The sequence below is a fragment of the Galeopterus variegatus genome, unplaced genomic scaffold, assembly GCF_000696425.1.
Source record: "Galeopterus variegatus unplaced genomic scaffold, G_variegatus-3.0.2 Scaffold1310, whole genome shotgun sequence".
Taxonomy (NCBI): Eukaryota; Metazoa; Chordata; class Mammalia; order Dermoptera; family Cynocephalidae; genus Galeopterus; species Galeopterus variegatus.
The window spans coordinates 490,733-510,647 of record NW_007727421.1 but is presented as its reverse complement, the minus strand read 5'-3'; the positions used below and the strand labels follow the sequence as shown (position 1 = coordinate 510,647).

General features: G+C 56.7%; 1 protein-coding gene across 1 annotated transcript in view; it reads left to right on the top strand.

Moving 5' to 3' along the window:
- The window catches only part of FGD3 (FYVE, RhoGEF and PH domain containing 3), a 41,834-nt gene extending 22,434 nt beyond the window's left edge, over positions 1 to 19,400 (top strand). The window contains 13 exon segments of the mRNA XM_008576205.1: positions 392 to 538; positions 1,675 to 1,767; positions 3,875 to 3,954; positions 4,851 to 4,881; positions 5,310 to 5,417; positions 6,692 to 6,754; positions 13,492 to 13,614; positions 16,629 to 16,721; positions 16,758 to 16,769; positions 18,345 to 18,485; positions 19,127 to 19,202; positions 19,205 to 19,270; positions 19,273 to 19,400. Of these exon segments, the coding sequence (XP_008574427.1) occupies positions 392 to 538; positions 1,675 to 1,767; positions 3,875 to 3,954; positions 4,851 to 4,881; positions 5,310 to 5,417; positions 6,692 to 6,754; positions 13,492 to 13,614; positions 16,629 to 16,721; positions 16,758 to 16,769; positions 18,345 to 18,485; positions 19,127 to 19,202; positions 19,205 to 19,270; positions 19,273 to 19,400 (1,161 nt within the window).
- Positions 19,401 to 19,915: the final 515 nt, after the last annotated feature.

Below are 19,915 nucleotides of genomic sequence, written 5' to 3'. Positions count from 1 at the left end.
GAAGGAGATGCATGGATTAGCTGAGTCTGGGTCATCCACTCAGCTGACCCATCCATGTGTCAGTTTCCTTGTCTGTAAATTGGGGATGATTATGGCAGCCACCCCACAGGGTCTGTGTTGGAATTAAATGGGTTAAAACGCGTATCGTGTGTAGAACGTCACCTGGCACATAGCGATGGAGTCAGCCATCGTTGTCATTTGTGATTATTATTCTCCGCATGGTGAACTTTACTCATCCTTCAGTACCCAACTTGAATGTCACCCGTATTTTCCCTCCCACCCTGTTGTCAGTAAGCTTGCTGTCTGGGTCACGCCCCTGTGTCTCCAGCAGGTCCCTCAGGCCTCTGATTCCCGTTACCTTGCATTTCTGCCTGAACCACGTCTCTTGCAGGAGAAAATGCACAAGCTCTTAGAGGTAAACGAGCAACTGGGCGGGGAGGAGGACATTGTCAACCCGGCCAATGAGCTGATCAAGGAAGGCCACATCCAGAAGCTGTCAGCCAAGAACGGCACGGCCCAGGACCGCCACCTCTTTCTGGTGAGCCCAGCCCTGCCGCAGAGCCTCCCTCACCTCTGCCCTTGAGCCCTGGCACTGAGGCAGGGCTCTGGCTGCCCAAGAACATGGCTCTTCTGTGGCCTCTCCTACTGTGACTGCTGCAGCCCTCTGAGACCCCCAGGACGCCCCCCAGCCCCCGCAAAGATACACAGAGCCTAGTTCCTCCTCATCCAGACACCAAAGCTTTGTTTGTGGCTCTGCCCCGTTTGCTGCAAACATCTCACGTTTTCATCCCTCCCAGCCCATGTCCCTGTGCTCCTTAACCTGCCTCCTCCGGAACTGAGCAGCCTCCAACTTGCAACCACCAGAGAGTTTAGAGAACGGTAGCAGCTTTCATGATTTCGACTTTCCCAGAATCAAACCCTGGCCTACAGGGAGGGAAAAAACACAAGAAGGGGCACAATGAGAATCCACGCCGGGTGCCACGGGGCAGTAGGAATAAACGCGCTCTTTCTCCCCTCTTTCATTTTCCTCTAGCTTCTGCTCTTCTCAAATAAGAAGTTATTTCATTGAAAGTTTTTTTCCAACGTTTTAAAAATTTGCATTGAGTAAGACCCACTTTTGCTAGACAGTTCTGAGTTTTGACAAATGCGGTCGTCGCAAGCACAATCAAATTACAGAACAGTTCGTTCAGCCCCACCCAGGCTCCCTTGTCCTGACCCTTCGTGGTTTAGCACCGCCCTCCCCGACAGCTCCTGTCCCTGGTGCCATTGCTATGTCCTGTTTCTATAATTTTGCCTTTTCCAGAAGGCCACATCAGCGCCATGAGATGAGTCTGGCTTCTCTCGCTCGACATGTGCGCTTGAGAGCTTCATCCCAGCTGCTGCATGTGCCAGCAGCTCATTCGAAAGTTTTGTTTTTTATCACACAATTAGCCCGTGTTCATGGTTGAGAAATTAAAAAATAGAAATTGGACAAACATATAGCTAGCTGTGTGGCCTCCGCACTCACGGTTCTTACCACATCAAAATTGCCACCCACATCTTTTTAAATATAGTTTTCACTTTATATGACATTAAAGGAAAACTTAAAAGGGTCCCGTGTGAGGAGCGCAGCAGGGCCTCTGTGGGTGACCTGCCAGGCAGCTCCCGTCCCTGATGGGCCTGTCCCCCTCACAGTTCAACAGCATGGTCCTGTACTGCGTGCCCAAGCTGCGGCTCAAGGGCCAGAAGTTCAGTGTCCGGGAGAAGATGGACATCTCAGGCCTCCAGGTCAGTGAGCCCCTCCCTCCCAAACATGCCCCCCGGGTGGGGCATCAAGCAGGGGTGGGGACACCAGGGCTCCGGCCACCTCCGGCTCACCACTGTGCAGCCTACCGCCCCCGCCCGCCTCTCCGAGCTGCCCACTACCAGCGATTAAGGCATTGCTGGAACATCGTCTCGGCCCTGGTCTCCTGGGCCACGTGGGCAGGATCTCCCTCTCTCTGCTCGGCCCACCTGCCAGGACACTGCCGCCTCGTGCTTGAAGGATGGGGCCGAGAGAGTAGGCTGTTGGGAACTAAAGTGTGCAGCTTTGGGGTTGCGGGGGTGGGGGAGGTGAAGGGAGCCAGGATCTCGGCTGACCTCTGTCACCTGTGAGGCTGGGACTCAGGGCCCCATGTACAGACCCTGCCTGGACCCCATGTCCAGAGCTCTCTCCTCTCTCGCACCATCTCGAAACTAGGAAGAGGTTTTGCAGACGCCAATGTGGTGCCGTCCAGAACGACCTCTGTCTTTACCGTCCCCCTGTTCTGTGAGCCTGTTCTGTGACCTGTCCCATGTCTCATGGTGGTGGGGCTGGGGCACGGGGGGCTGAAAGGATCACTGTCCCCTGTGGAGAAGGCTTTGCGTTAACAGGTGCTCCAAAAGTACTGGTTCAATCTAAGTATTTAATCATTTCAACAAGTAAAGTTTTGCTTATATGACACCAAAAACCCCTTCTTACTTTGAAATTCTCTGAACTCAGGTTAAGAAATACCATTAAAAGTAATGACTAAATGGGGCCGGCCCGGTGGCGCACTGGATAAGTGCGCTGCTTGGGAAGCGCGGCGGCGCTCCCGCCCGAGGGTTCGGATCCCACATACAGACCGGTTCCCGCTCACTGGCTGAGCGAGGCGCGGGAGCAACGCCGAGGGTTGCGGTCCCGTTGCCGGTCCCCGGTCCGGTACGGGGGCAACACTGAGGGTTGCGATCCGTTTCTGGACACGGAAAAAGACAAAAGACAAAAAAAAAAAAAAAAAGTAATGACTAAAGAAAAAATACTTTTTTCCATTGTTATTAGAAACCATTTTTTAGTGTTTTTCTATCAGAAATCAGCCATATTTTAATAATTTGATGTGTTAATGCAGAAGTTCTCAACGTGTGGGGTGGGAAAATCTGGAAGTTCCAGGCAGGGTCCAGGGTTTGTATTTCCCTCAAGCCGCTGGCCGGCCCGTTTCGTGGTTCTGACAGGGGTCGGCCCAAGGACCACCGGGAGCCACCAGACCTGCCAGCGTGTTCTCTGCTCTTGTCCTGATGGAAGAGGACGTAATGTGACACTGCAGTTCTATGAAGAAAGGACCCTATTTCATTGATTCTGGGCTCACGTTTTTCTATTTAAGTGTCTAAACTCAGGATGCACCTGCCCTGGGGAGCTCAGACGTCTACAGGGTGGCTGAGGCCCTCCTTGTCCCTCTCATAAGATCCTCATCCCTCCAAAGGGGACACGGTGGCTGCGGGGACGTAGTGCGGTCGTGGGGATAGGTTGGCTCCATGGGGCTGGCTGGGAGTGACTTCGGGGGGGGGGGGTCTGATGGGCCAGTGGGTTTGGCCAGCAGAGTTCCCAGCACAGAGGATGAGAGGTTCCAGCACTGTCTGGGCAGGATGAGTGGCCCACTGTCCCCCATGGACCGGCTCATGCAGTGCTGGCCCCCAGCCACCGTGTCCCTGAGCCTCAATGCTCCCCTTCCTATAGACCCAAGGGCTGCTGGGCCACCTCTCCTCCTCCTCAGGAAAATGCTTCCAAGTCAGAAAACATGAGGCTAGGGTCGGCCTGGTGGCGCACTTGGTAGAGTGTGGCGCTTGGGAGTGTGGCGGCGCTCCCGCCGAGGGTTCGGATCCCATATAGAGACCGGTCCGCTCACTGGTTGAGCGCAGTGCGGGTGCGACACCGAGGGTTGCGATCCCATTGCCAGTCCCGGTGCGGGCGCGACACCGAGGGTTGCGATCCCATTACTGGTCATGATAAAAAAAAAAAGACAAAAAAAGGAAAAAAAAGAAAACATGAGGCTGGAGTTTAGGACCCGCTAAAATGACTGGCTTGTTTTTGTTTATGTTTTGTTCTTGGTCCTTATCCCTTCAGGTGCAGGATATTGTCAAGCCAAACCCAGGACACACGTTCATCATCACAGGGAGAAAAAGATCCCTGGAGCTGCAGACTCGGTATGGCACAGGCTGTCTATAGCATCTGCACCATGCGAATGTCTTTGACCTAGCATTTTAGCAGATGGCTTCTTTTTCTAAACTGGATAACCTCGTGATATGTTTTTATGTACTCATTTACTCATGGTTTAAAGTTTAACTGTATCAAGGGGAAGTCAGTGGAAATTAAGCTTCTGCCCACCTCCTGTGCCCTGGGCTGAGCAGACATTCTTAACCATGTCTTAAGTGTCCTTCCAGGATTTTCTATGCACATAGGTAGATGTCTACTTTTTAATTGCAGGCGGCTGTTTACTGTACATACAGCCTGTTGAGCATCTTGTTTTTCTCACAGAATCTATCAGGAACCACCGCACATCTGTGCATCATTTCCTACAGCAGCGTCATTCCCCATCGTGATCATTAACCAGCTCCCACTGACTCTTGCTGTTGCAAATGGCCCTGCAAGCAGTGTGCTCAGACCCATGTAGTTGTTTGTGCCTGTGTGTTGTTACATACGTCAGGTAGATTCCTGACGTAGAAGTGCTGGTCGAAGGGTAGTATGTCTTTTATAGTCTGGCGGGTGTTGTCACACTACCCTGTGACGTGATGCCAGGCCTGTGCTCTGACTGGCAGTGTGTGGAAGGTCCGTTCTTCCACATCCCACCAACAATGTGAGAGCTTTGTAGCGACCCGTTATGGCCCAGGGGGACGTTGCCTTATATTTACTGCAGAGGGTTGTGCGCGGCACACCTGGCCCCAGCAGGCCATGCCTGACCGTGCCTGGCTACATCTGATCACACAGGGCCCCACCTGGCCACGAGTGTTTGGGGGCCGGTTTTCCTCCAGAGCTGAGAGCAGCTGGTGGTTTAGAGTCAGCATCCAAGACTGGATGAATAAAATACTTTTTGTTTTTATAGGACAGAAGAAGAGAAGAAAGAATGGATTCAGGTGAAGTTTCTAAAGTTTTAAAGTAATCAGATGACCAAGTTATGGAGCAGTATGGCCATTTGTGTTGGAGCAGAGAGAGAGGGTGACCCGTGACCACCCTGCACTCTTGCCCTGCGTCCTGCCCTGCCATCAGGCAGTGACCGTGCTGTGCTTCACACCCACCTTCACATGCCACAAACCTTTCAATCCTTCGCTTGAGTCCCCCACCCCCATAAATACATAAACATAAACAGGCCTGCAGGGGCCACAGGCTAGGTGTCCTCTCCCTGGGGCAGATCTCCGTCTAGACGTCAGGAGGAAATGAGACGACCAGGCAGTGTTCCACGAACTCCAGGGCCCCATCCTGAGGACAGAGGCAGGCACGTCCCCCTCACAGGCTTGTGTCCTGCCACGCTCCCTGACGGGCCCTTCTGCCGTGCTGTGTTCAGGTCATCCAGGCCACCATCGAGAAGCACAAGCAGAACAGTGAGACCTTCAAGGCCTTCAGCGGGACCTTCAGCCAGGACGAGGACCCCGGCCTCCCCCCAGACCCGCCTGTGAGTCACAGTCCACGTTGGTTGTGGAGGGACCTTGAGGGGTTGTGGCTGCCTGCAAGGGGCAGAGGGGCAGGTATCTGGGTGGGAAGCTCAGCCCCCCAGCACTTTCCTCATGCTGGGGCCAGGGACCAGGGCAGCGGGTGGACGGTGACACGCATTCACCTACCCACCCTTCACTTAGCACTGGTGCAGCCTGCTGGGCCCCAGGGCTGTGCTGTCAGTGCCCGGGCAGGCAGGGAGGCAGGACACGGGCGTGGAGCAAGCGCTCCTGTGCCAGCCGTCAGCGGGGCAGCCCTGCGCACGGAGGCGTCTCCTGTGGAAACTGAGTTTCAGAGAAGCTCGGTGACGTGCCCAGGCCACGGGCCACTCTGGTGGGCTCAGGGCATCCAGTAACTGTGGGCACCTTTTTGTGACTGTATTTCCTCCCCAGTGCCCCTGTGACCCAGGAGACATCGGTTCAGAGCCCCTTATGGGGAGCAGTGGGGGCAGCGCCTTCTCCATCCCTGAGCAGAGCCACCCTGCGGGTCCCGTGGGGATTCCACGTGGAGACCGGGGTCATGCAAGAGGCATGGCAGCTGGGTCCCCACCAAGGAGCCAGCAGGGGAGTCAGGGCTATAGTGCTGGGGGCCCAGCCCAGTCATTCCTCCCGTTTTGGCTTCCATGGATTCAGGAGAGAGGATCAGAAGAAAAGCCAGTCTCTGCCTGCTGCGAGGGAAGCCCTGGAGGGGCTGGTCCCGGGCAGTGCTGGGGGCAGCGCTGGGGCCGCAGCGAGGACACACCCAGGAGAGATGCCCAGGAAAGACCATGCCCTGGTCCCCGTGCTGGGCCCTTGCTCCAGCAAGGAAGACGCTGAGCACGGCTGTTGTTAAGTTGACCGAGCCCATTCTGGCCAGAGGCTAAGCTGGCCGCTGCCCTCCATTTAGAAAGTTGGGGCAGCAGAGACTGTCACAAAGATCCCTGATGGATGAGGAGAGAATCGTCACTGTGCGACTTGGAGTGTCTCAGAGCCTCCCCAGCAGGGGCGCCACGGGAGGCGTCACTACCAGCCGCCCACCACTGGGCAGTGCTCATCTCACGAGACGCTTCACGTACAGATGGGCCCAGCGAGGGGAGCAGCCTCCCCAAGACCACAGCAAATACTAGACCTTAATTCCCTTTCCCGCATCTTCCCTCAACACACGGGGTGCTGGGGTTTTGTGAAATGTCCCCTGCTGCATTGGATGTGCCAATCGCCCGGGGACCCTCCTCTCACTCAGGCTCTGTGCCCCTTCCAGGTGGTGAGTGCAAGCTCCATGGAGTCCACAGGGGCAGCTGATGGCGGCAGGAGTGCCACAGGGGTGAGTGACCCACACCTGCGGCTGGAGGGGCTGGAGGTGGAGGGCAGGGGTCAGGGAGTCAGCCTGCCCTCCCACCATGCGACTCATGCCCGGGGTGTGTCTGAGGCCAGGGCCTGGTGACGGGTCCTGGCTGTGGTCACTGCTGGTGGCTCTCAACAGAAGCACGCGGGAGCCTGTGGGTGTGGGGAAGTCTGCAGTCTGGGGTGGGCGGTGGCCACACGGCTTTGCACGTTGGGTAAGGCTTCTCTGAGCTCCAGGTGAATGGTTGTGGTCCTCCTGTGTGTAAATTAGGCCTTGTCAAAGCATGTATCAGTGTGGGGCAGGTCCTTGGGAGGCTCAGTAATGCAGAGACCCTCACCCTGAGACCTCACCTGGAGCCGCAGTCAGGGAGGCCTGGGCTTCCTCCCCTCTCTTCAACCACATTCTCGTCCAACTTAAGACAGCGCAGCCCAGGAAGGCACAGCTTGGGGCAGGTAGGCTGTGTCCACGTGCCCACCTGGGATTTGCTGTGAAACCTTGGATGAGGCCCTTCTCCTCTGTTTAATGCGGGAGCCTATATAAGATGCAGCACGTGTGAACCTGTTGCATAGTGAGCGTCGGTACCCAGAGCCACTGTCATTAGCCATCAGGCCTAACACTGACAGTGACATGTAGCCCTGGACCACCCTGGTGCGGCTACTTTCTCAAGCACATCTCCCAGGCACTTCTCTTAGTCCCGTGCTCTCCAGACTCAGGAGGAAGTAGGTGGCGCTCACCTGGGTCGTCTGCCCCAAGCCCCACCCAGACATGGGGTCTGCTTCTCCCACTGGGTCTCCAGAGCACCGCCTTGGGGGCAGGGCCCCACACTCTCTCCTGCAAGCCTGCCTCCCTTCCCTCGAGTTCTGTCTCTGTTTCTGTCTGTCTCTCCATCTGTCTCTGTCTCTGTCTCTCATCCGTCTTACACACACATGCACACACACGCATGCACACACACACATGCACACACACATGCGCACACACGCATGCACACACACACATGCACACACACATGCACACACACATGCACACACACGCATGCACACACACACGCACACACACCAGTGCCAGTGCTCCGCCTTGGGCGCGTGTGTGCCCAGCTAGATGAGGCATAGAACAGCTGATGACTCAGCCTGAACTTAACCACCAACCCTAGACTTCTCTACATACAAACATTGCCCTGTTAGGTTATCACAGCTATTCTGGGATTCTTGTTATGGCCAAACCCATTTTATGGGGGAAGAAACTGGCTCAGGGCAGCGAGGTAAGTGGGCCTTGAACAAGGGGAGAAGGAAGGCATAGGGAGAGGGCTGTCCCCTGGATGGGAGTGGAGCGTGGGGCTGAGCGGACAGGTGACTGCCCCTGCACCTCCACCTGTCTCACTGTCACAGGGAGGAAGCGTCCCTGATGTGATCTCCATCTTTAGTAGGAAGACATCAGCCCCTCCTCCCGCCACCCTCCACACACCTGAGTGGGACAGTGTTGAGCCCGGCAGCAGCAGGTCTATTCAGTGGGCCTGATGGTGGCTGCCACCCCCTCCCCTCTGACCTAAGCTTGACCAGGTCCCACCAGCCGTGTCCCTGGCCTGACCAGGTGTTGGGAAACCTCCAGGAAACTCGTGAGGCTTCAGGGAAAGCTTAAGTGTTTCAGGAGCAGGAGGGAGTGCAGTGGGGACAGGAGGGACTTCAAAATAAATACCAAATGGGCAAGAAGAGAGCCCCTTATCCAGGGGTGCTGCTGCCTGGCCTCCCTCTGCCCTTAGGGTAAATTTTGTTAAAACTGAGTCAGGAAGTGTGGACATGGCACAGGCGGCCTGGGGTGAGCCGTCTCATCACCGTCTAAACTCCCCAAGTGCTTCCTGCCTCTCGGCCTGTCTGGCGTCCCCCTGCTTCCTGCCCACCCTCCCCACGATGTCCAGGCCTCCCCTTCTCCATGAGGCCCTGGGGCCTTGGCACCTGCTGTCTGCTCTGCCCAAGTCAATGAACCCCTGCGGCCTGACCCAGGGGCATGAATCAGCCCATCAGCAACTTTCTGAGCTGCCAAACCGTGCGCGTGAGGCTGGTCCTATCCCAGACTGCACAGGCCCTCTTCTGGAGCATTTAGGGACGTTATGAAAAGCAGCACGCACTCACGGGTGTGAGAGCTGCCCAGCGTGGTCGTGGCAGGGACTCTGCAGCAAGCACCCATGTGCGTGAGGTGCTCCCCAACCAGCCCCACGTCCCTGACAACCTCCACGATGATGCCCTGGCTGGAGCACTGCCTCCCACCCAGGCAGCTCAGATGGAGAGCCAAGCTGGACACTGCATGGTGACTCTGCATCACCTGGCCCTCGGCCCTGGGATGGGCCTGTGGAGTCGTCAGTGGTCGCTGTCCCCTCCAGGCACCATGAGAGCCACCCATTCTTTGTCGTGCATTTCTCCCAGGGGAGAGCCCGCAGGCCCTGGAGACTGGACACACCCTCAGTGCCCCAGGGACGCAGGGAAGCAGAAGTGGGAGGGCCACGTGGTCAGGGAGGCCCCGGCAGGAAGGACCTGGGCTGCTTGTAGGAAAAGCAGGAGCCTGGGGCTGCCCGAGGGGGTTACCACAAGGTGTCTGTGTGAGGGCAGGGGACCCATGGTAGAGACTAACAGGATCAGTGCCCAGATCAGAGAATGTTCTACACAGAAGGAACCTGAAAGGCCTTGTTTGAACCTGTGGAGAGACAGAGGCTCGGAGTTGGTCCTGGAGGGAGGCTTGGAAAAGAGCCACCTCTGGAGCTGCACTTTGCCTGGGCTGGGAGACTGGAGAAGCTGAGGCAGATGCCTGCGGGCCCCACAGACGCTGCTCCTGTTTGCCACCCACCTCCTTAGATGGGCGAGGAGGTCACTGGGAGCCCCTGAGGCTCAGGGCTTTGGTCCGTGTCCAGGGGTCCGCCCGGGCCAGCAGGCCCGCTGGGCCGCGATGGCCGCACTCGGCTGGGGGACGCCCGGTCTGCCCGCTTGCTTTGCCTGCTCCTGCCCCGGGGCTCAGCTCTCCGTGGGTTCTGCAGTGTCCATGGCAGCTGGGTGCTTGGGTCACAAGTCTAGTTCTGGTCTCCTTGTTGGAACAAGCCCGGGCAGTGCCTGAAACCTTGGCCCGTGTCCGTGTGGACTCCCGCTGCTGGGTTTCCCACATCTGATATGACACATGCAGTTTCATCAGGGCCACTGATGAGGGTCCAGCTCTGTCTTACTGAGCTGTCATCCTAGTTCCCTGACGTTCAGATGAATTCGCTGAATAGAAAATGCTGAGGGAACAGCCCCGTGGCCCTCGGTGGAGACCACTTTCTCGGTCAATGTTGGCACATTTTGGGCACTTTGGGGTGGAGTCGCTCTGCCGGTTATCGTGGAAGCTGCATCCTCCATCTTCCTGGAAAGACTTGGACCTGGCCTTTCCCATATCCCAACATCCACACACAAAACCTGAGCCAACTTCAGGTCAACCTGCCTGACAACCTCATGCAAAAAGGGAGGCCTGTCCCTAGCCACAGAGGTAGGCTCTGTGCCCTCAGCCACCTGGTCACCTGCTGTCTACAAATCCAGCTGGACCTCAGTGCTGGGGGAACGGGCCTGGTCAGGGGCAGAGCCACATCAAAGTGAGCCATGCTGGGCTCCGAACCTCAGCACCGTGGGAGCTGGTGCAGGACTGGGACTCACCCCTCTGAGGGCTTGGTTCAGCCTGGCTTCTGCCGACCCTGGGAAGACTTGCCTGACAAAGGAAGCCTGTGGGACCCTTGGTGCTGACCCCAGCCCTGAGCCCCCTCCCCGCTGCAGACCCTCTGTCTCGTTGGCTGCAACTGGATTCCCACTGGTCCTCGGACTGACACAGGTCCGATTGCAGCCTTTGCTCCACCCTGCATGGGTCGGCCTTGGCTCCTCCAGCCCCCTGCCTGTCCTTTCTCCACGGGGATGCCCTGACAGCTCACCCCCGCCCCGCAGCCTCCTGCATTCTCAGCCACAAGCAGTGCTGTCATGAGCGCCATGGCAGGAGTCCCTGAGAGTTAGTGGTTCTGCCCTTGGGACAAGGCACAAGACAGGCCACCCTGCCGCCAACCACTCCCTACATACATTATGTTTTTTCCTATACATACATTCCTATGACAGAGTTTAATTTATGAATTAGGCACAGTAAGAGATTAACAACAGTAACTAATAATAAAATAGAACCATGATCACAGCAGGCCAGCAACACTACTCTTTGCTTTGGGGCATTATGAAGTACAATAAGGGTTACTCAAACACGAGCACTGCCATACCAGACAGTCGGTCTGATAGTGGAGATTGCTGCCAAGTGGCTAACAGGCAGGTGGCATACGCAGCGTGGAAACACTGGACAAAGGAAGGATTCACGTCCCGGGTGGGACGGAGGGGAATGGTGCAGGATATTATCACACTGCTCAGGTGCAATTTAAAAGTTATAAATTGTTTACTTCTGGAATTTTCCATTTAATATTTTCAGACCAGAGTTGACTGCATGTAACTGAAACAGCAGAAAGGGAAGCCGTGGATAAGTGGGGAATACTGTACTCCAAACGGGGCTGCTGAGACAGCAGGCATTTACTTTCTCCCAGTAACAGAAGCTGGAAGTCCAAGATCAAGATGTGGGTGGGGCTGGATTGCTCTGAGGCCTCTCTGCCTGCCTTGTAGACGGCTGTCTCCTGCCCGAGTCCTCACATGGTCATCACTCTGCGAGTCTGTGACCTCATCTCCTCTTTTTATAAGGACAAGAGTTGTATTGGGTCAGGGCCCACCCATATGACCTCATTTTACCTTAATCACTTCTTTAAAGGTCCTGCCTCCAAACACAGCCACATGCTGAGGTCCTGGGGGTTAGGGCTTCAACGTAGGAATTTGGGGTCACAGTGTAGCCCATCCCAGCCTCCAATGCTCAAGACGCTGAGCCAGCCCTTCCTGGCTTCCTCAGCCTCAGCCAGCTCACCTCCCTCTCCCAAACCTGCAATGTTTACGTTAAACATATTTTTAGCTTATTTTGTTCCACTTTTTTTTTTTTTTCCCCTTTTTGTCTTTTCTCGTGACTGGTAACAGGATCGCAACCCTCGGTGTCACGCCCGCACCGCGCTCAACCAGTGAGCGGACCGGTCGCTATATGGGATCCGAACCCTCGGCGGGAGCGCCGCCACACTCCCAAGCACCGCACTCAACCGAGTGCGCCACCGGGCCGGCCCTTTGTTCCACTTTTTATGTTGGCAGTTTTGGACCCACACAAGTAGGGGTGACCAGTGCAGCGAGCCCCTTCCCTCCCAGCCTCAAGTAGCTTCAACTTTGTGCTCTTTTATTTTCTCTGCAACCCGTCCCACTACACACACACTTATTTTTCTGTAATTTTTCTTTTTTTCTTTTTTTTCCTTTTTGTCTTTTTTTACTGACTGGCAACGGGATCACAACCCTCGGTGTTGCGCCCACACCGCGCTCAGCCAGTGAGCAGGAACCGGTCTCCACATGGGATCCGAACCCTTGGCGGGAGCGCCACCACGCTCCCAAGCGGCGCACTCTCCAGTGAGCCACCGGGCCGGCCCATTCTGTAATACTTTAAAACAAATCCAAGACTTCATTTTATTTTGTTCAGAAATACTAATAGTAAGCTTATATTAGGTGTTTTCCTTTTAAACAGAAAAGTGATGTCTCTGGGCCTTAGTTTCCCCATCCGTGCACTGGAAAGGTTGAGATAAACATTCCCAGTGGCTGCTCCAGCTCTGACATCCTGGGGAATTTGATAAACATCTTTGGCGTTTCTTAAAATCTTCACAACTGTGTTTTCTGTGTCAGCTCCAGGGACCCTTGAGGGTGGCTGCTGGCTGGGAGGCCTGGCCTCCTCCCCAGACAGGAAACTGGGGGTGGGGGAGTTTCAAAAGCACAGGAAGCTGTTGCGTCACCTGATGGGGCACTTCCGGGGGGGGGTTGTTGCAGGCCATAGTAGTGAGAAAACTGTAGTCAGCAACTTGCCAAAACCAGTCAGGACTTCGTGTGTTGTAATGAGGCTCAGGGCCCAGGGAAGCATCATTTACCCCATTTCACAGATGAAGAAGTTGAGGCTCAGAGAGGAGAAGTGATGAGGAGCAGGACAGGAATCTGAGGTCTGTCCCCTACTGTGCACTGCTCACAATGAGACAGGGAAACCGAGGCTTGGCTGAGTGGCCCCAGGCTGCATCTGCTCCTGCCCTCCACACCACCCTCCCCTGTGGGCAGTTCAGGCAGCACTGCAGGAGCCAGAGCAGTGAATCCCTGAGCCCAGCCTCAGCAATCTTCGGTGTGAAGGATGGCACTCAGGAGCTTGCAGCCTGCAGGACTTGGGCTGTGGGCATGGACACCCCAGTCCCCAATACTGGGCGGTCTCTCTGCAGACTGTGCCCACCCCAGTAAGCCCATTTTCCTCTTGCTTTGGCTCCCATCACTACTTTCTTAGATGCACCAGATAAAGTCATTGGCCAAATTGCTCCAAACATCAAAGTCTCAATCCACTTAAAATCTTACTGGAAGTGATGTGCTGGGGCAGCCTCTGGGTGTGGAATAGGGAAGGGGGCAGGTGACTCGGCTCTTAATACATTCCTTTCTGCATGGTTTGCTGTTTGCTCTGGGCATGCATTGCTCCTATCATCACTGGAGTGGCCCCTCCATGCCACCCCCCTCCACGGAAAAGGGCGATGCACAGCTGGGAAGCTGACAGCAGCTACTTGCCTCCTGTAGCTTGACTCCAGAAAACTATCCTCTAAGACCAGACGTGACAAGGAGAAGCAAAGCTGTAAGAGCTGTGGTGAGACCTTCAACTCCATCACCAAGAGGAGACACCACTGCAAGCTGTGTGGGTCGGTGAGTCCCAGGCAAGAGGGAGGGCCACAGCTCAGACGGGTCAGGCGGCAGGTGGCAGAGTGTGCCAGCTGGGTTCTCACCTGCAGCATCACTTGAGGACCCGTCCATGCACACGACCATGGTGGCCTCTCTGAGAAACCCACACCCACCCTGCAAGGTGCTTCCAGATCCCATCTCACAGTGCAGGTGCCCTGGAGCAGGAAATGGTCCCATCGGAGGTAGAAGCTAATCACATTCTTCTCGTCAGCTCTGGTGTGCACCGAGCACCCCTTGCAGTTGAAAGAGTGCTAGATTCAGAGCCACAGAGCCCCTCACTGGTGTCTTTGAGAACCAGCGGATGATAGTGACCTCGTGCCATGAGAGATGCAAAAGAGATGGGGAAGTTGAAGGGTGTGGCTGTGGTGGGAGCTCCACCTGCTGGCCCTGGCTCTCCATTGGTGCCAGAGGCCTGGCGGCCCGTGTGCCGAGGTGCCACCTCGGACTAGTTCCTCCAGTGCATGCCATCATTCCTCCTCCCTCTCCCCAAAGCCTCTTCTCCTGACAATGGTCTGCTGAGTCATTGCTTAATACTGAACATAAAAGTGTCCCTGAAGAAGACTGATGATTCAGGTATTTCTAGGTTACAGTATTAAAACTGAATCTATGTCAGCAAGTGGATCTCAGCATAGAGCTGCCTTGGAGCTGTCTTTCCAAAGGGCACCAGTAGCTTGTGCCTGGGCTCGTTCCTTGTCTCTCCCTTTCATAAAGCCTTACCATACTGTTGGGGGGCTGGGGAGAGGAGAGAGGAATAGATGGGTGAGTCCTTGGAATGGACGATTGATGGATGGATGGATGGATGGGTGGATAGGTGAATGAATGGATGAGTGGATGGGTGAATGAATGGATGAGTGGATGGGTGAATGAATGGATGGGTGGTTGGGTGAATGAATGGATGGGTGGTATGGGTGGATGGGTGGATGGGTGGATGGGTGGATGGGTGGATGGGTGGATGGGTGGATGGGTGGATGGGTGGATGGGTGGATGGGTGGATGGGTGGATGGGTGGATGGGTGGATGGGTGGATGGGTGGATGGGTGGATGGGTGGATGGGTGGATGGGTGGATGGGTGGATGGGTGGATGGGTGGATGGGTGGATGGATGGATGGATGGGTGGATGGAGGGGTGGATGGGTGGATGGGTGGATGGGTGGATGGATGGGTGGATGGAGGGGTGGATGGGTGGATGGATGGATGGGTAGATGGGTGGGTGGATGGAGGGGTGGATGGATGGGTAGATGGATGGGTGGATGGGTGGATGGATGGGTGGATGGAGGGGTGGATGGAGGGGTGGATGGATGGGTAGATGGTTGGGTGGATGGGTGGATGGATGGATGGGTAGATGGTTGGGTGGATGGGTGGATGGATGGATGGGTAGATGGGTGGGTGGATGGGTGAATGGATGGATGGGTGGATGGGTGGATGGGTGGATGGATGGATGGGTAGATGGATGGGTGGATGATGGATGGGTGGACAGGCAGATGGGTGAGGCAATCTATGCCTCTTAGAGAACTCCCAGTTTGGGGCCCAGTTAGCACTCTCTAAGATTGGGGGGTTTAACTCACCCTGATTTTGTCATTTGACTTGAGTGGAATCTGTTGCTTTAATTTAAGACCCATCCTGAGAACATATGCCCAAGCCCCTGCTCAGCACAGGCTCCAGGCTTTGTCAGTACTTGGGATCAGAAGCTCCAGGCTCTGCTAATGTTCCCTGCAGTCAGCGTTCTCATGGCCAGCCTGGTCCTCACCACCCAGCAGAGGAGGCTTTGGGCCCTCAGTGATGTTACTTCTTCTCCACACCCTCCCACTGGTTTGGTTTTCGTTGCCTTGGTTTGCCCAGCTTTCCTGCTTCCTCATACAGGAAGCGGTAAAACAGAAATTCTGAGTATAAAATCCCCTTAAAACTGAGACCCCAAGAGAGGGTGACTTCATCTACTTAAAGAGAATAATCTCTGGGCTGAGCCCGTGGCGCACTCGGATGAGTGCAGCGCTGGGAGCGCAGCGATGCTCCTGCCGCGGGTTCAGATCCCATATAGGGATGGCCGGTGCGCTCACTGGCTGAGCGCGGTGTGGGCGACACCAAGTCAAGGGTTGTGATCCCCTTACCGATCACAAAAAAGACAAAAAAAAAAAAAAAGAGAGAGAATAATCTCCTTCCAGTGCAGCTCCTGCAGCCTGTGCTATGAGTCTTGCTGTCCTAACGCCACGTCCCACAACAACAGCGCCCACAGGATTAGGTTCAAACTAGAATCTCAAAAGGTTTAAAGCAAGACTTCCAGGTTGTCTGCAACACTCAGCAGGTGGGCAGGAGGCCAGGGCCCCATCCGCCCCCACACCAGTTCTTCCCCCATGAATTCACAAATACCTCACCACCACCCCGTTTTACAGATGAGGAAATTGAGGCTCCGGATAAGTAAATGATCACAGTCACACAGCTGTGGTCAAGTGCCATGTCTGAGCCTAGCCCCCAACTCATGCAGCAGCAGCCTTCAGGGCTCCTCTGGCTAGGGGCCGGCAGCCTCTCCCAGCCTGGGGAAGTCAGGGAAGGCTTCCTGGAGGAGCTGGCATTCCACATCTGTGCCAACACTTGTTATTTCCTGGGGTCTGTTAAATAAGAGCCATCCTGAGGTGTGGGGTGGTTTCTTGTTCGGGTCATGATCTGCGCTTCCCTGATGACCATGCTGTGGAGTCTTCTCCTGTGTGTGGTGGCTCCTCCCACTCTTCGTTCCCTGCACAGACCCCTTGTCACCCAACCCCCAGGCGAGGAGGGCAGGTCCTGAACACCCAGCAGGGGCAGCCTCCTCTCTGCCCTCAGAAGGGCTCCCACCACCCCCACTGCCACCCCAGCAGAAGCCCTTGCCCCTCCACACGCTGTGTTACTTCTCTCCTCCCCCCAGCCCCCAGCGCCTCTCCTTCCAGCCTCTCCCTGGACAGCCCTCTGTCCCTGTGAGGTGGGGTCACAGGTGCTCTCTGTCTTGCAGGTCATCTGTGGGAAGTGCTCCGAGTTCAAGGCCGAGAACAGCAGGCAGAGCCGCATGTGTAGAGAGTGCTTCCTGATGCAGCCAGGGTCCCCTGCAAGCCCCAGCCCTGCGGCTCCTGCTGATCCCAAGCAGAGCACAGAGGTGGGTGGTCCTGGCTCCTGTGCCCCTCGGGGTGGCACAGCGGAACCTCTGGGACGTGTGCCCACACAGGTTCAGCTGCCTCTGCTCCAGAGCTTCCCTGGGACCAGGACAGATGGGGGTGGGTCTCAGTGGGGTTCCAGGCCCTGGGAACCAGAGATAGCCACTGGGAACAGCCAACAATTAAATGTAGAACATCACGGGCTTCTCAGGACCAGTCAGGGCCGGGGCTTGGGAACTATTTGTGCCCAGGAGTTAGATGGAAACAAGTGTCAGTTCCACTTTGGGTCACCCTGATGGAGGGGGCAGCTTGGAACTGTCCCCAAGTCCAGGCCCTGAGACCCACTGGAGGGAAGACGCTCCCTGTGCCATGGCCTGGCACACTTCCAGTGGGCAGAGGGCAGGCAGGGCCCTGGAGGCGGGCGGGGCCGGGGCACCAGCCACCTGCTCCCCACCTCTCCCTGCTCTTTCTGAGGGTGGCCCTGCTTTCTGACCCTCCTTCATCAAGGGAACAGTCACTATTTCATGGGCTCACAGGAAAGATGGAAAAGAGAAAACATGGCATCCAAAAGGGAAAGCGCATTTCCCCTTCTCTCCACTTGACACAGCCTGAGGTTCTCGCTGCCACCCGCACACTGGGTCTCCCGGGAGCTCTGTAACGTGCTTTCCCTCCCGGAGCTTCAGTGGGGGGTCCGGGTGGGCTGGGCTCAGTCTGTTCTCCAAGCTCCCAGCTGTCGTGACTCAGCTGTGGTTGGAGCCCTGATCTGGGTCTCGGTCCTCTCAGAAGGGCAGCACGGAAGATCAGGACCGAGTCACAGCGATCTCAGTGGCAAAGCCCCTGCCCGGCCCGCGCGGGTTCCTCACGCCTGCATTTTAAGTACTGAGGAGTGCTCTGGGAGCCAAGGGCTGTGGGCTGCAGGGGTGTGTGCCTACAGGGCAATTGGGGTGGGCTTTGGCCTCGGAGGACCCCCAGGTCTGAGCGGGGACCAGCTCCAGCAGGTGGTGCCTGAGCCACATCTAGATGTCCCAGGGAAGTTATCTCCATAATAGCCCTGAAACATGTCCCAGAGAGGGAAGGTCTGTTGTGTGTGTGAGTGTACGGTACGAGGGTACTTCAAAAAGTGTGTGGAAAAATAGAATTAAAAGATAATATGAACCTACAAATTTTTGAAGTGCCCTCGTGTGTGGGGGGGGGGTGCGCTGTACGTGGGGTGTGTGCATGCATGTGGTGTGTAGTGTGTGGTGCGTGTGGTGTGTGGTGCATGGTGTGTGTACAACTGAAACTCATGCAGTCCCTTCGCCCCTGACCCCCAACCAGGCACTTGCCATTGGACCTTCTCTGTTATTTCTGACCCGCACATGGTTTCGTGGCCCCCAGAGGGTCCAGCCTGCAAACCTGCCTGACACCATGTGGGCCCTGTGCCCCACGGGCCTGGCCTCCAGTGATCCCGGGAACCTGGTGATGCTGGTCCAGGCCTTGGCTTTGTCTCCAGGCCTTGGCCCTGCCCCAGCCTCCTCAGGACAGAGAGTGATCAGTGCGGGTGAGATTGCCCCTAACCTGTGCCTCTGTGTCCCCAGAAGCCGCCCACTGCTGACCCCCAGCCCAGCCTGCTGTGTGGCCCCTTGCAGCTGCTGGGCACTGGTGAGGCCTACAGTAAGGTGTGGGCCACCATCCCCACCTCAGACCCCCAGGTGCTGCACCCACAGGGAGACAACCAGGTGGGTGTCCCACCCCTAGGCCTGTGCTGGGTGGTCCACCCTCCTCCAGCAGCCCAGAGCCTCAGGCCTGAGCCATCTGTCTGGGACTGACGTGGGGCCTCAGTTTCCCCAGCGGCCCAGAATCACCCTCTGCTCCCCACTCATAGGAGCCAGGACCTAGTGATGCCAGGACCCAGAGCCACCCATGGTGCAAGGAGGGGCGGGGGGGACACAAAGGGCTGGTCCCTCCTTCCCCACATGACATTTATTCACTCGCCCCTCATTCATTAGCACATCCTGGGTAAGGCAGGAGCTGCAGAACCTGCCAACTCATCTCAGGGACCCACATAGCCCCTCACTTGGCCCCTTTCAGCCCCAGTTGCTGCCTGCCCATGTCACAGGGGCTTGTCCTTCCCTCCGTGAGGCTGGGTGGTCCAAGGGAGGTCATGGGACCTGGGGGGATCTATAGGGGGGAAAGGGTGTCCTCTTCCCCACATCCTCCTTTGAGGACAGCTGGTGGGCCATCTGTCTCCTGCTGACTGGGCCAGAGTGGGCATGGCCACCAGGCCTGTGGAAGTGGCCACCTGGGAGGGGCCATCTTCCCTGGGGTGAGCCGAGGCCGGGGAACTGGGCTCCGCTGACCCCCTGCTCCTCTGCTGCAGGATGGCCAGCCACCTACCATCCCTCTCCCCGACAACATGGTGAGCGTGCTGGGCCCTGAGCAGAGGCTGGACTCGGGCGTGTGTGGAAGCTGCAGCGAGCCCACCAGTCTGGGAACCTGAGCAGCCCCTCCACGGAGCTGCAGCGGTGATGCTGGAGGCCCTGAGCACCGCTGCCCACAAGGACACAGCCCAGGACAGCCCAAGGTCCTGCAGCCCCAGGCCCCAGCTGCTCCGTGAGCTGAGCCTCTCACTGCCCTTCGCACTTCCAGGTTAAGGTTCTGCTTTCCTGGGATACGGTGACAGAGGCCACAAGAAGCACGTTGGGGACTGCTGAGGGTGGGCCGATGGCTTGGGACACGTGGCCCTGGAAGATCCCTCCACTTCAGAGAGCAGGAAACTAAGGCCCAGAAAGGGGCAGCTACCTGCCCAGGGTCATTCAGCAAGTCTTGGCCAAGAGCCCAGCAGTGGGGGTGGGAACAGGGGAGCAAGGGCCAGCTGCCAAAGTAAACATCATCCCAGTGGGCTGTGCAGGGGCACCAGCTCCAAAAGGCAAGAGAAGGTGACTGGGACACTGCCTGGGAGCAGCCAAATCCTGCCCAGTTGATGGACGTCTGCAGTGCCCAGGGTCAGGCAGAGCCTTGTGCAGTCCGCCCTGGGCTTTGCCCATCCTGTCTATACCATGAGAGCTGACCCGTGACTTGCTTCCCCTGGATCCACCTCCCTTCTCTGCCCTCTCCTGAGGCTCTGCCCCCCACGCCCACCACTCCCGCTGAGCCACCCACCCCCATC